Genomic DNA, 12012 nt, shown 5'->3' with positions numbered 1-12012 from the left:
GAGCTATACGTATTTACGGTTTTTGCAGTGTGCCAATCTGGTCACACTGCAACAGCCGTGACATTACAGAAACAAAAAAATAAAAACAAAATTTAGGCCTCCTCTAGAAAAAGGAGATATAGGGCAATAAATCTCGTGCAAAATCCACAAGGATAGCCATACATAGAATGTTCCACTTCAGCGGCTTTAATATGATGTTCCCGGAGGGACGCAGTTTTCATGCCACCTACAAATGCTTCTCCGTATCCATGTTGCCCGGAAACGAGCGGTCCGACGTAGAAAAGGGTGGAAAGAGTAAGTTCCTGTGAGATATATGGCTATGGTATCGATCTTTACTTTCGAACATTTTCAGTTATAATGCCTCCCTCCGCATTGGACACGCTTACCCGTCTGAATGTAGAATACCCGATGCTCTTCAAGCTTACCAACGGCAAGAAATCGCGATCTTCTCACGCCGGTGTCCTTGAGTTCGTGGCTGATGAGGGCAAATGCTATCTGCCGTACTGGATGATGGACAACCTGCTGCTGGAGGAGGGCGACATTCTCAACATCGAAAGTGTTTCACTGCCGGTGGCCACGTTCTCCAAGTTCCAGCCGCACAGTACCGACTTTTTGGACATCACCAATCCGAAGGCGGTACTGGAAAATGCCCTGCGCAACTTCGCTTGCCTTACGAAGGGTGACGTGATAGCCATTAAGTACAACAAAAAGGTCTACGAATTGTGTGTTCTGGAGACAAAGCCCGGCAATGCCGTCAGCATCATTGAGTGCGACATGAATGTAGAGTTTGAAGCCCCAGTGGGCTACAAGGATCACTCGGAAACACAGGCCTCGGGCTCTGGACAGCAGGGTACGGCAGGATCTGTAGGGAGTGAAGTTGCCGGAGCCGCCAATGCCATTTTGGAGGAGGTTGTAGAGACCTTCAAGGGATCGGGGGTCCGTTTAGATGGCAAAAAGAAGAAGGAAAGCCAGCTGGAGACACCGGTCCTTAAGAAGGTCCTGCCGCGCGGCGTTCCCGACTACGATTTCCAGTTCGGTCTCATTCGATTCGATCGCAACATTCGTCCCATCAGTGATAGGGGCAACGACGATGGTGCATCAGCTGGCAATGCGGACGGATCCGATGCGGAGAGCTTCCACGGCACCGGTTTCTCCATGAAGAAAACGCGCAAATAGCTCTAGCTATAGTTCTAGTTCTTAGTAATATATTGTGTGACACATAGAAATTAAAGGAAGAACCTTATAGGGGCAGCGTCAGCTTGATGATCTCCTCCTTTGGTGGCGCCGGTGGTGATATTGTGGTCATGGGCGGCAGGCGCCGAATCTTACGACCGTGCTTGCCCTCCTTGCGCTTCCACAGTCCGGACCGAGGACGATTGCCCATCTCCCGCATCCGCTGGGCACTGCCAACATGCTCCTTATTGTGATCTGGGTTAGAGAGTCGACCCACGGTGGCCATGCAGGTGCGCTGGAAAGCAAACTCCCGCTTGGAGGGTAGCTGTACCACAACTTTGTCGTCAAACTTGCGCAGGATAGTGCCAAAAGTACCGGCGGCATGGATCAGATGGCACATCTGCCCGGGATTTTTCTCTAGGCAGTGAATACGGGTGCCCACGGGCAGCGCTCCAAGAGGATATGCATCGCCTTCATTGGGACGCACTACAGGAGTATGGAAACATCAGTCACATAGAACAGGGAAACAAAATATCTTTTTAATATAACGCATAATTGGTTTCAAAAAAACTATATCGGGAATTTTAAATACATATGTATAAGATAGACGGAACAGTTAATACTTTTTACTATGAACCGATTAAAGTTCACACTTAAAAAATTTAATAAATATTAAATACTTACTTAACTCAAATTAAACCCATTTAAAATTTTTTTGATCAAGATATATGTTATATAAAAACATGACTGTTTCTAATCGAACTTACCTGGAATCCTCGGGATTAGTCGAGAGGTCTTCAGGATATCGCCCGCTTTCATGTTCTCAGTGGCCAGGATGTACTTCAACTCATCGCCGACTGCCACCAGGGCCACTTTGGCTGTACGGCAACCATCTCGGATCACCTCAAGTACCACTTCCTCTTGGGCACCGTCCATGGGACCGTCCCGCACCCATTTTACCCAGCGATACTGCTGCTTAATGCCCCCGCCAATGCCTTTAGCCACTAGGCGACCAGAGATAGGATCTCGACCCGCCAAGTGGGTGATCTTCAGCGGCTCCACAGTGTACTCCTCCGGAAAGTGCACAGTTCGACGGAATTGCTGCCCGGCACCGGGTTTTGGTTTCTCCACCACTTTGGTTTTGCCGCGCATCTGTTGCAACGACACTCCCACTGCCGCCATGCGTGGCGGTGTTTGTAGGGTCAATGTTGTGCTCAGCAAACGTGTTAGACTTTGCATCTTGTCAGTTTAATTTAAAAAAAATCGATCAAAAATAATTTTCCAAACTGTTACAAAATCAAGATGCGGTTGAAAACAGCTGATGTGCACTGTTGCCAGACCTTCGACTGGCCATGCCTGACTTCGAACGCTGGCGTTGCCACCGCGTCATCCGAACTGCTCTCTTCTTCTTCTCCTTCACCGCGCTGAAGCAATAAGAATCGGGAAAACCGCATTAAAATCGCTGAAAAAGTGCACAAATCGGCTTTAAATTATTGCCCAATTATTAGTGTTACGTGCATAACAAGAGATTAAACAAAGTGCAACAGCCAAAGGTTTTTTCCAAAAAGGTACGCAAAAAAATAAAAATAAACAAGGCGAACAAAAAATAATATACACACACAAACGCGCAGCGAAAAACGTGTTGTGTGCAAAAAAAGACTGAAAAAAAAGAACAACAAAAACAGTTCGAGTTTGATAACCAACGGCGAAAATATAAACAGCGAAAGAGAGAGAGCGAAAATAAGTAGTAATAAAAATCAATAGCAGAGTGAGCGGAAAAAACAATCAGCTAAAAAGGCATATAAATAAATATTAAGTTTTTATTTTGGAACACGCTCACAACGCACACACACACGCACACGCGTATAGGTATGGGTGGCCTCAAGTGTGTGTACATATTTTGATGTTAGGTGGGAAAAAGCGGGCGGCAAGTTTACGCAATCGCCGAGCGAAAACCAAAGAGCAGCAGGCTTTAGCTATACGTTGTGAAAAGTGTGCTTTTTGTGTGTTTACAAAGAGACAAACAAGACATCCGTCGTATCTATGTATATATATGTATGCGCAGGTGGAGTCGGTTGCTAGCTGAAAAATCAACGAGCGGCATTTTTTACGCATTTCCAATACGCCATCTGTATGTGTGCGTGTGTGTCTGTGTGTGTTTTGGTGTTTTTATTTATTTATTGTGCTTCTCTTTCGCCGTCGTTTTGCCGTTACGAGTGACCCAACACACAGGCACATAAATATATGTACTCGCCAAATCTTTGTGTAACTGTGTGTATGCGTGTGTTTATTTATATGACCGTATGTATGGGCGTTTGTTTGCCTTTTGTTGTTCTCGTTAATTTTATTTTGGTTTCGTTTTGCATGTTTATGCATGCAAGCTCGATCGATTGATGGGGAGCCATGTGTGGCCTGCCAGTGCGAGAGTTCTCAATCCGTCCATGTGTATGTACGAGTTCCAGTATGCGTGCTTTTGTGTTGGTGCCAAGTGGAGCCAAGCAAGTCGGAGAGTGGAACAGTGTTGCCAACGTTCTTTTATAACCGCATAAAAAAGAAGTTACTCTTTTTGCCCATCCTACCTCCCCTTTCCCATCGAGAAGCCACAGATCATTCTGCGAAAAGTTCCAGTTGCCATGGAGGTCTAATTCTCCCTTAATGCAGTTGTTTTCCCCAAGATCCTTTAAGTTGAACTTCCATTGTTTGCCATTTGTTGCACAGGTGCCTTGTAAAGTGTTTCATAGGATATAAGAGGGTCACACTCAGCCATTGCTTGCATTCTGCTGATTCAAAAAAACCTTTTAAGTATTAAATACATACATACAGGCAAAACGTTAAAAAATCGACTAATTACATTTGGTAATAAAAATATAAATGGAAAATTATGCTATTAAAAAATACATATATGCATATGTATGTACAAATTTCATTAATCATCATAAAAATAAATTAATTTTGTAAAAATTATATTATTTACTATAATAATTATATGTTAATATCATATGGTCTTTAAATTAAATGATTTAAATTCAAAAATCTTAGATATAAAATTTTTTAAGATATCTTAAAATATGAACTTCAATTTTAAATGAAGATATTTTTTTTTACTTAAAATGATTTATTTGCTAATTGTGGCATGCATTCGCCTGTTGGCAACACTGGCCGCAAGCTCAGTTTTATTTTGGATAGGGGGATACCGATATGTGTGTGGAGTTGGAGAGAGGAGATTTTTCCATTCCCGGGAAAGCGAATAAGAGCGCAAGCGTGAGTCTTTGCAGTTTGCCGCTCTCTCGCCCGCTTCGCTACATATACATATCTATGTATATATATAAGTGTGTGTTTACTCACGTAGTGCCCGCCGCGTAGTAGTAGTAGTTGTGTTATTATTATTATTATTATTGTTGTTGCTTCAATCGGCGCTTGTTTTTGTTGCCGACTGAGGTATATATGTTGGTGCGATTGTGTATGTGCGGCTGCGGTAGCAAAACAGAGTAAAGCAAAAACTGATACAGCAACGATGGTCGTGTGTGTGTGTATATTTGGAAAATAATTTGTGGCTGACGAAAAGAAGAAACCTTGGGGCCAAAATGAAAAAAGAGCGAAAAGCGCGTGAAAAGCTATAAAAAAAAGGGAAAAATGTAATGCACTCGATTTACAAACGGTGTGCAAATTAAACAAATACATATGTTCTTAATGTGCAAAGTCAATAGGTAAAAAATTGTAAGCTGCAAAATCATACAAAACGTTTGCATAAAACAAAATAAATGTAGATACTCGAAAAATATAATGTTAATATCGGGCAATTGTGTATGCAAATTGATAATGCATTATATGTAATATTGATCAAATTGTGTTCCTATGAAAAACAAAAACAAAACTTGGTATCGAGTTAATTATAACAACACATATTGGTAAAATATAATAGCGCATATGTATATGTATACAGTTTATTGGTTTATTTTATTTTAACTTACATGATAAACAAATACGGATAACTCTTTATTTACATAATCAAACAATAAATAAACACATTTGATTGAAGTCAATAGGTAAAAATCTGTTACATTTTTCGTTTTGCAGGTCAACAACAACAGTAACCGAGCATAGGACAAGTGGGATTTACCTTTCAATGGCCGCCACTACAACAACCACAACCACAACACTAGCAACAACCACCGGCAATAGCAGCAGCAGCACCACCACCAACAACAACCACACCAACAGCGTCAACAACAGTATCGCTAGCAGCAATAATAACATTGTAACCGTACACGCTGTACTAAACAACCCACCCACCAACATTGCAGGCGGTGGTGCTGCTGACGCCGCCACCGTTGCGATTGCCAAGGACATGTTGCAGCTGCACCATGGCGCAGCAGCAGCAACAGCGGCGCTGAATAACAACAATAATAGCAACAGCAGCAACAACAATAACAACAACAGCAGCAACAGCGCGGGAAGCAACAATAACAGCGCTGATCAGCTGATCAATAACAACAGCGGCAATTCAGCAAACCACCCACCTGCCACTAGTAGCACCAACACCACCTCCTCCTCTTCTTCCTCCTCAGCCAGCACCACCACCCCCTCCGCCAATGCCTCATCATCTCTGCCGCCATATGGAGAGCTCCGATTTAACCAAGAGGTATTGCCCATCACGGATGCCGTGACGGTAATCGGACGCAACTCCTCCACATCGCTGGTCCACTTTAACGTGGCGGAGAATAACCTGGTGTCGCGCAAGCACTTCCAGGTCCTCTACGACGTGGAGCTGCGCGCCTTCTTTGTTCAGTGCCTCAGCAAGAATGGCATCTTCGTGGATGATTTTTTGCAGCGGCGCAATGTGGATCCACTTCGTTTGTCGCAGCGGTAAGTGAAGTTCGTAAATCGTAGATGGTCGAAACTTATCGGCATTAATACAGCCGGAAATATTCCGGTATTTATGGAATATGATTTTACGAATAACTATCTATGTTTTTTTTTTATTATTAACGTCAATTTTTATTCTCATAGAATTGATTGGTTTTCTAATAAGATGTTCCTAAATCCTAAATTAATTGTTGTACCTATAAAACTATGTATTTATAAAATTCATCAAATTCCCTTTCATTTCCAGCTGCTACTTCCGCTTTCCCAGCACGGAGATTCGCATCGAATTCGAGAGTTTTGTGCCCGCCACTCAATTGGATTCAGCCGCTGGCCATTCGCCATCGTTGGTCGTAAGTGGTGGTGGAGTGGGTGGTAGTGGAGCCCATGTTATTATAACACCGCCACCAAGGGACGAACTACATCAGCAGCAGTTGCATCACCACCAGCAGCAGTTGCAGCAGCATACGCACCACCAGCCAGCGCACCATCTGCCGCTGCAGCAACAGCAGCAACCGGCGCACCACCCACTCCCACACACACCACACCACCCGCTTCACCACACAGCTCTGCACCAGCAGCAACAGCGTAGCGGCAACATTATTGTGGCGCCACCAGCTGGGGCAGCTGCCCACCTTATCGCTGGAGATGGACCCGGCGTCTATTCTCCACTCAAGATTTCCATACCCAAGAAGGAGCAAAAGAGTCCCTACCTATCACCAACTGGCAAGTGGAATTTCATTCTGTATACCATATAAAAAACTAACACAGCATAAATTATCTTATTTTTTATACATATCCTAATATTTAAAACGAATTATGATGTAAGTTATTAACATAAATTGAATTGATTGGAATCACAGGTACAATAAGCGCCGCCAACAGTTGTCCGGCTAGTCCACGTCAGGGTTTCATTCAGAATCAGCCCAATAATTACAACAACTACAGCAACAACAATACAGTAAGTAAATCCTTCAAGCAGTTATATAATTGGCATACTAACGGGAAATAATGAATTTCAGCAGGATCTGTTTCAGACTCCCTCCACAGCCAGCTACAATCACAACGAGAAGCCGCCGTACAGTTACGCCCAGCTTATCGTCCAGGCCATTTCTGCCGCACCGGACAAGCAGCTAACGCTCTCGGGCATTTATTCGTTTATAGTCAAGCACTATCCGTACTACCGCAAGGAGACTAACAAGGGCTGGCAGAATTCCATACGTCATAATCTCAGTTTGAATAGGTACTTATGATTTTAATTAAATAGAATCGTTATTGTTCCTTACATTTATTTTAATACTAAACTTTCAGGTATTTCATCAAGGTGGCGCGCTCCCAGGACGAGCCTGGCAAGGGTTCCTTCTGGCGTATTGATCCAGATAGCGGTGCCAAATTGATCGACCACAGCTACAAGAAGCGTCGCCAGCGGAGCAGCCAGGGCTTCCGCCCGCCATACGGGATGCCTCGCTCGGCGCCAGTCTCGCCCAGTCACATGGGTAAGTTTTTGTTTAAAAATCTCAACAAAAAAATCTACTCAAAATGTTGCGTTATGGTTTTTGATATAACCTTCTCTTGTAATATTTTTAGATAATTCGCGAGAAAGCTCACCGCTGCAGGATATTGTGCTTCAATCTGCACCCGGATCACCGGGAATGTCGCTGGAACAGCGCGCCGCTGACGCCGGTTTGTTTTTATAGATTTTTGTTGTTTTCTTAATTTTTCGATTATAATATTAACGTTATTGTTTTGGAATTGAAGTACATTACTAGAATTAAAATTATTATTATTATTTTGCAGAAATCATTTACAACTCTCAGAATGCACACCAGCAGCAACAGCACCAACCGCAGCAGCAGCAGCAGCAGACACTGTCAAGCAATTCCAATCAGTACAGGTGATGATCAATGTAATTTTTTTTTGTTTCACATTCCTAACAATACCTTTGGTATTTAAGCAGCGGAAGTCCGTACTACGTAACCAATCAAAACTCTGGCGTAGCCGCGGCACCACAAACGCATGCTGAGGGAAGCGGAGCGGGCGGAGGTGGTGGAGTTGGAGCCCTGATTGCGCTGAAGAGAAACCATGTATTGAGCGGTGGGGCATCACATACGCTGCATCAGCAGCAGGCAGTGGCACAACAGCAACAGCATTCAGAGATTATATATGAGGAGTTGCCGACCGACTACAGTGGCCACATCGAGGCCACTGAGGAAGAGTGCGTCACCACTGCCACCGATGCCACCGTGGCCAAGCGTCCCAAGTACGTGTCCGAGGTGCTCTGATGCGTGCGGATCCAGAAGCACCGGCAGAACAAGGGCAAATAGTTGGCCCCACGGGTGGAATCGATTAGAAAGCAAAACAAAAAGTATCTCCATCTTGTATATTGAATTTGCCAATCATAGACCTACCTATACCCCAAAACTAAACAAACAAATGCAAAGCAAAGCGAGCCCAAACAAACACTACATAAGAAAAATGTACGCACGCGAAGCAATGCAACACGAAAGCAAAATGTATAAATTGATATGGAACATTTTACAAATATCAACTGTGAGATTGTGTTTGAAATGTTGTCCATACAACCGTTCAACGGCTGCAACTACATGCACACTTTTCGAAATTCGAAATCCGATTCGAAGTTACGACTTAATCCCTTAGATCTGACGAATTCAATATGCTCGATGACGCTACTCTCTAAGTAATATAATAAAATGTAAGTTTAATGCGAAGTAAAGCAGCAAACAAAGCAAAATTATCTAGATATATGCGATTGATTATTGTAATGATTGATGATTATGATTTATAAGATGTTATAGCTATGTGACCGAAAAAGCGTAAAAGAAAAATTGGGGGAAAATCAAGTAACAAGCAACCAACCACACAAGTAACAAACAAACAAACAGGCGAATGAATAATATTACCTATCTACATACCTTTACCTATATCGATTTAAATATAATATATATATATATTTATCTATATATATATATATATATATAAATATATACAAAACATAAAAATACAAACAAAAACAAAAAATGATGAAAATTAATAAGTAATATCTACAAATTTACGGATACAATAACGATATATAAAGATTGAAATGATAGCACATTATTTCTTATTAATGAAGAAAATCCCATTTAAGTGTTTGGACAAAGTGTATTAAAAAAAAAATCAAATGTACAGTTTCTTGTTTTATTCATATCCAAACGACGCGTATAGGTTCTTTAATACAAGCTATTTGGTACATACGATTGAACTTCTTTTCAACTTCATTTTTCTCGGTTGGTATGAGGCATTTGTTAAAGACCCATTCAACAGAGTCTTTGATGAGAATTAAATTAGGGTCGGCCGCATACTGCTCCACCATATAAAATCGCGATCTTTCTGTCAATGCTCCAACCATGACCTTTAAAAAACTCCCTGAATACATCCGATCCCAATTCATAAACCATATCCGTAGTTTCAGTACACTTAAATCTGTTGTTGATCGGAAATCGCTTTAATAAGTTCCATTTCGAATACGTGGTGTACATCCTGAAAATATAATAGCAAGTACGCCAGTCTATTTATTAAGACCTCCTTGCATGCCACCCCTAGCGATTCGACCGTCCAAATGTTGGCGCACTCCAAAAGCTTAAGGATATCCTCCTTGGTATAGCAATTGAGAGGCAAAAAATCGTTCGGTAATCTTTAATATGCGTTGCTATACTGAATAGTAAGTATTAAATAGCTAAATGTAGCAAATATAATGCACAATATTTAAGACTTTCTAGACACACTGTATTAATTTGGCTAACCGGAAGTATCACCAACCTTGTGACACGGGAATCGGCGCGATCCAACAATTACCCAGCAGTCAGTCAAATCATCGTCCTCCGTAATTTTTTTTACATGTAAGTTGCCAGCCTTTGTAAAATATTTCATATATGAGATAATAATGTTTCAGGTTAACGATTCCTTACCAATTCACCATAGTTATAGATAACTTATTGTTTTATTTAGTTTAGATCTTCGATTGAAACAAAGCCCTAGCAGATGACCTCCACATTCCCTCTTTTAGAGAACAGATAAACAGCCCCTCGAGTCGGTGCAACGATCGTCTCACAGCTCACACCAACCACTTAGCTTCTTCCCTGGCTAACGCAACTTTAGAAGACGTCTAAAGCGAAGGCATCCAGCCGAGGACGTATTAGTATTTAGTATTGATTTCTAGTTATCTAGTTTTAAAAATATGTTAATTCCTTCCTGCTATGTATTTATGTTATTTGTTCATTATTGTTCTCAACGTATTATAGCCATTGTTGTTATACCAAAAAAAAAAAGATCTTCAATAGAAAAATCACCCTTGAATTATGCGTTGTTGTTGTAAGCTTAACAAATATAAATTTATCGGAAAATCGATTTTTTTTGTCCATATATTAGAATATTAGTTATTTTTATACTTTAACGATATTTTGTAGCTGGGTGCTTCAATGCTGATAATCACCGCTCACAATCTTCTGAGAATGGATATAAAATCCATGTATTAAATATCATTTCCATATTTTTATACAATACAATTTTTTTGATATTACATTTTTAAAGTATTTTGGAATTCGTCTTCGCATAAACGCAGTAACTGCAAAAGACCGCGCTGTCTTTCTAACCTTCCCTACGACGGTCACACTGTACGAGATACCTGGAAAGTTCGCAAGTTTTTTCGTTTTGATAAATATATTAAATTGTCAAAATGGTTGTTAAAGCCGTCTGCGTAATTAATGGCGATGCCAAAGGCACTGTTTTCTTTGAACAGCAGGTGAGAATCAACAATATTTTGATGTTGCTTCTAAGAAAAATTGCTGGAAAAACAAGTTCTAAAGGTCAAATTGCCGGCTCTCCCCTCATTTCTCCTTTTCCATTTTATTTAAGGTGCTTGAAAAACTTTCGAGAATTTCAATTAAGTCAGATTACTAATTTTTGCATTGTCACCTAACAAACGCACAGTTATATAAGCTCAACAACGACAAGCACATGTGTGCAGCCAAGTACTTACAGCAGGGGTCATACAAATGAGAGTGATTTTTAAGGCTTTATGGGGGTTAAATATAACATATGTAAATTTTTTTAGAATTATCCTCAGAACAAAAATATTCATATTTTTAATTTTTAGAATTTTTAGAAAGTTTTTTCAAGTTCTCTTGATTTGTATCTATTATGTGTGCAACTGTGAGTTTTCATCTTATCTTCTGCTTTAAGTTAGCCTCCCATGTTAGTACCCAATCAATATTGTGGGTCCCAAAAATTGTATGCTTCTGTTGGGACAAGTCATGATTAAACGCCACTTCTTCGTTATCAGGAGGCTAACGTTATCTTGTCTGTTTAACTAATTTAACACCCTTCCCTTTGTCACTCTAGAGCAGCGAGGCTCCCGTAACGGTCACCGGCGAGGTGTGCGGTCTGGCCAAGGGCCTGCACGGATTCCATGTGCATGAATTCGGGGACAACACCAATGGGTGCATGTCGTCGGGACCGCATTTTAATCCGTACGGCAAGGAGCACGGTGCCCCCGTCGACGAAAACCGCCACCTGGGCGATCTGGGCAACATTGAGGCCACCGGAGACTGCCCCACAAAGGTCAGCATTACAGATTCCAAGATCACACTCTTCGGCGCTGACAGCATCATTGGACGCACTGTGGTGGTCCACGCCGATGCCGATGATCTCGGCAAGGGTGGACACGAGCTGAGCAAGTCTACGGGCAACGCTGGTGCTCGCATTGGCTGCGGCGTTATTGGCATTGCCAAAATCTAAGAAGTAAACAATTCCAAAATCGGCCTTTGTGCTGATCTACTCTATTTAGCACTACTAACTGGATTTATGCAAACGATATATTTCTACCTATATATAACCTGTGGTCTGTTAGGTTAATACGCAACCTTAAAGGTTCAATAAATTGGTGTTTTCAAATTGGCCTATAACCCAAACGCAATG

The 12012-nt window shown here is 41.6% G+C and overlaps 4 protein-coding genes across 6 annotated transcripts; 3 read left to right on the top strand and 1 right to left on the bottom strand.

Moving 5' to 3' along the window:
- Positions 1 to 3: 3 nt before the first annotated feature.
- LOC108114305 (ubiquitin fusion degradation protein 1 homolog) lies at positions 4 to 1257 on the top strand. The gene is made up of 2 exons (XM_017225209.1): positions 4 to 294; positions 353 to 1257. Exons 1-2 carry the CDS (start codon positions 168 to 170, stop codon positions 1174 to 1176), a joined length of 951 nt encoding a protein of 316 aa, XP_017080698.1. The 5' UTR covers positions 4 to 167; the 3' UTR covers positions 1177 to 1257.
- LOC108114306 (39S ribosomal protein L2, mitochondrial) lies at positions 1184 to 2534 on the bottom strand. Its single transcript, XM_017225210.2, has 2 exons — positions 1941 to 2534; positions 1184 to 1659 (listed from the first exon to the last, which is right to left on the bottom strand). The coding sequence occupies exons 1-2, from the start codon at positions 2410 to 2412 to the stop codon at positions 1241 to 1243; spliced, it is 891 nt and encodes a 296-aa protein (XP_017080699.1). The 5' UTR covers positions 2413 to 2534; the 3' UTR covers positions 1184 to 1240.
- Positions 2535 to 5250: 2716 nt separating this feature from the next.
- On the top strand, positions 5251 to 9222 carry LOC108114300 (transcription factor mef2A). Of its 3 annotated transcripts, none has more exons than XM_017225204.2 (8): positions 5251 to 6039; positions 6287 to 6762; positions 6900 to 6997; positions 7062 to 7279; positions 7348 to 7532; positions 7624 to 7719; positions 7834 to 7930; positions 7991 to 9222. In XM_017225204.2, the coding sequence occupies exons 1-8, from the start codon at positions 5300 to 5302 to the stop codon at positions 8316 to 8318; spliced, it is 2238 nt and encodes a 745-aa protein (XP_017080693.1). In that variant the 5' UTR covers positions 5251 to 5299; the 3' UTR covers positions 8319 to 9222. The 3 variants fall into 3 exon arrangements, with proteins under 3 accessions (XP_017080693.1, XP_017080692.1, XP_017080695.1); XM_017225203.2 differs by having other exon boundaries at positions 7059 to 7279; positions 7994 to 9222; XM_017225206.2 differs by having other exon boundaries at positions 7059 to 7279.
- Positions 9223 to 10689: 1467 nt separating this feature from the next.
- Positions 10690 to 12005, top strand: LOC108114307 (superoxide dismutase [Cu-Zn]). Its single transcript, XM_017225211.1, has 2 exons — positions 10690 to 10837; positions 11437 to 12005. The coding sequence occupies exons 1-2, from the start codon at positions 10772 to 10774 to the stop codon at positions 11830 to 11832; spliced, it is 462 nt and encodes a 153-aa protein (XP_017080700.1). The 5' UTR covers positions 10690 to 10771; the 3' UTR covers positions 11833 to 12005.
- Positions 12006 to 12012: the final 7 nt, after the last annotated feature.

The sequence above is a fragment of the Drosophila eugracilis genome, unplaced genomic scaffold (genome assembly GCF_018153835.1).
Source record: "Drosophila eugracilis isolate 14026-0451.02 unplaced genomic scaffold, ASM1815383v1 contig_2154, whole genome shotgun sequence".
Taxonomy (NCBI): domain Eukaryota; kingdom Metazoa; phylum Arthropoda; class Insecta; order Diptera; family Drosophilidae; genus Drosophila; species Drosophila eugracilis.
The sequence above is the reverse complement of the archived record's forward strand: the minus strand, read 5'-3'. Positions and strand labels throughout refer to the sequence as shown.